Source organism: Eimeria tenella, genomic scaffold, assembly GCF_000499545.2.
Source record: "Eimeria tenella Houghton genomic scaffold, Eth_scaff749, whole genome shotgun sequence".
Taxonomy (NCBI): domain Eukaryota; phylum Apicomplexa; class Conoidasida; order Eucoccidiorida; family Eimeriidae; genus Eimeria; species Eimeria tenella.
The window spans coordinates 4073-5087 of record NW_013545866.1 but is presented as its reverse complement, the minus strand read 5'-3'; the positions used below and the strand labels follow the sequence as shown (position 1 = coordinate 5087).

The window sequence follows — 1015 nt, the reverse complement described above, 5'->3', positions numbered from 1 at the left end:
ATATCAGCCCTAATGGCTCGACTGGTCCTTTTTCGGAGTTCCAGCACACTCTGCTGGAGCTCGTGGAGCCATGCTGCGGCTGTCGCCGCTTGTTCGCACGACTGATATTTCACCTGTCCGTTATTGATTATTAGAAGATGGAGTTCTGTCGGTAGCCCAGTGCAGTAATCGTCAGCGAGTTCGTCGGAGGCAACGTCCAAACCACGCTCCGCTGCAGCCGCAAACCGGTCCGAGTATTCCTTCGGGTTAACATTCCACCATACTTTAGCCAACTCCGTCAACAATTGACTCTGCGACATTTTTTTTGTCAAACCGCTCCAAAAGCCTGCGCTGTACTGTCGCCCAGTCACTTAGGTCGATAGTTCTCCGTAGATACATCCAATACGTTAGAGTCGGGCCCACAAGGTGGTCAATAAGTGCACTTCCCTACTCGCGCGGCTCCAATCCCACCTGGGTGTACCGGCACTCGATGCGCAGCAGAAAGGCCTGCATATTGCTGCCATCTTCTGGTAGTATGGGAATCGTTGCGCCGGATTCCACGGTCCCCCCTATAACAGTTCTTATCACACTGGCAGCGGACTGGAATTGGTCCCACGTGACGAAGGGACTGTCCCCTGGCATAACGTTGGTCATAGGTATCACCTGCGGGGGCGCCTCCTTATGCCCATGCGGCCGCTCTGCCACGGTGGGCTTCGGAGTAGCATGACGATGATGGGCCGGCGTCCCGCTCGGCATTTTGTTCACTGACATTGTAGAAGTCTCCCGCGGTGTGGGGCCGATAACGCGTCCGTTGCGGAGATGCATCCTTTACCGAGCGAAGATTTCTAGGCGTGAGTTATTAAAACAATGTATTTCTACTCCCAAGTCCGGAAAGAACAAAGATTTCATTCCCGGAACAGCCCCCAAATGTAGTGCAGAGCGCCTACTGCTGCGACTACGCTGCTACCTGCCCCTCGAGCAGGGCCTATGATCGGCACCTAACGTCGACCAATTTCCTTGAAACAGTAGCTTATAT

At 53.9% G+C, this 1015-nt stretch overlaps 1 protein-coding gene across 1 annotated transcript; it reads right to left on the bottom strand.

Annotated features, from left to right (window-relative positions):
- Positions 1–426: 426 nt before the first annotated feature.
- ETH_00000555 (uncharacterized protein) lies at positions 427–804 on the bottom strand (the record flags this gene model as incomplete). The annotated part of the gene is made up of 1 exon (XM_013380601.1): positions 427–804. One exon carries the CDS (start codon positions 802–804, stop codon positions 427–429), a length of 378 nt encoding a protein of 125 aa, XP_013236055.1.
- Positions 805–1015: the final 211 nt, after the last annotated feature.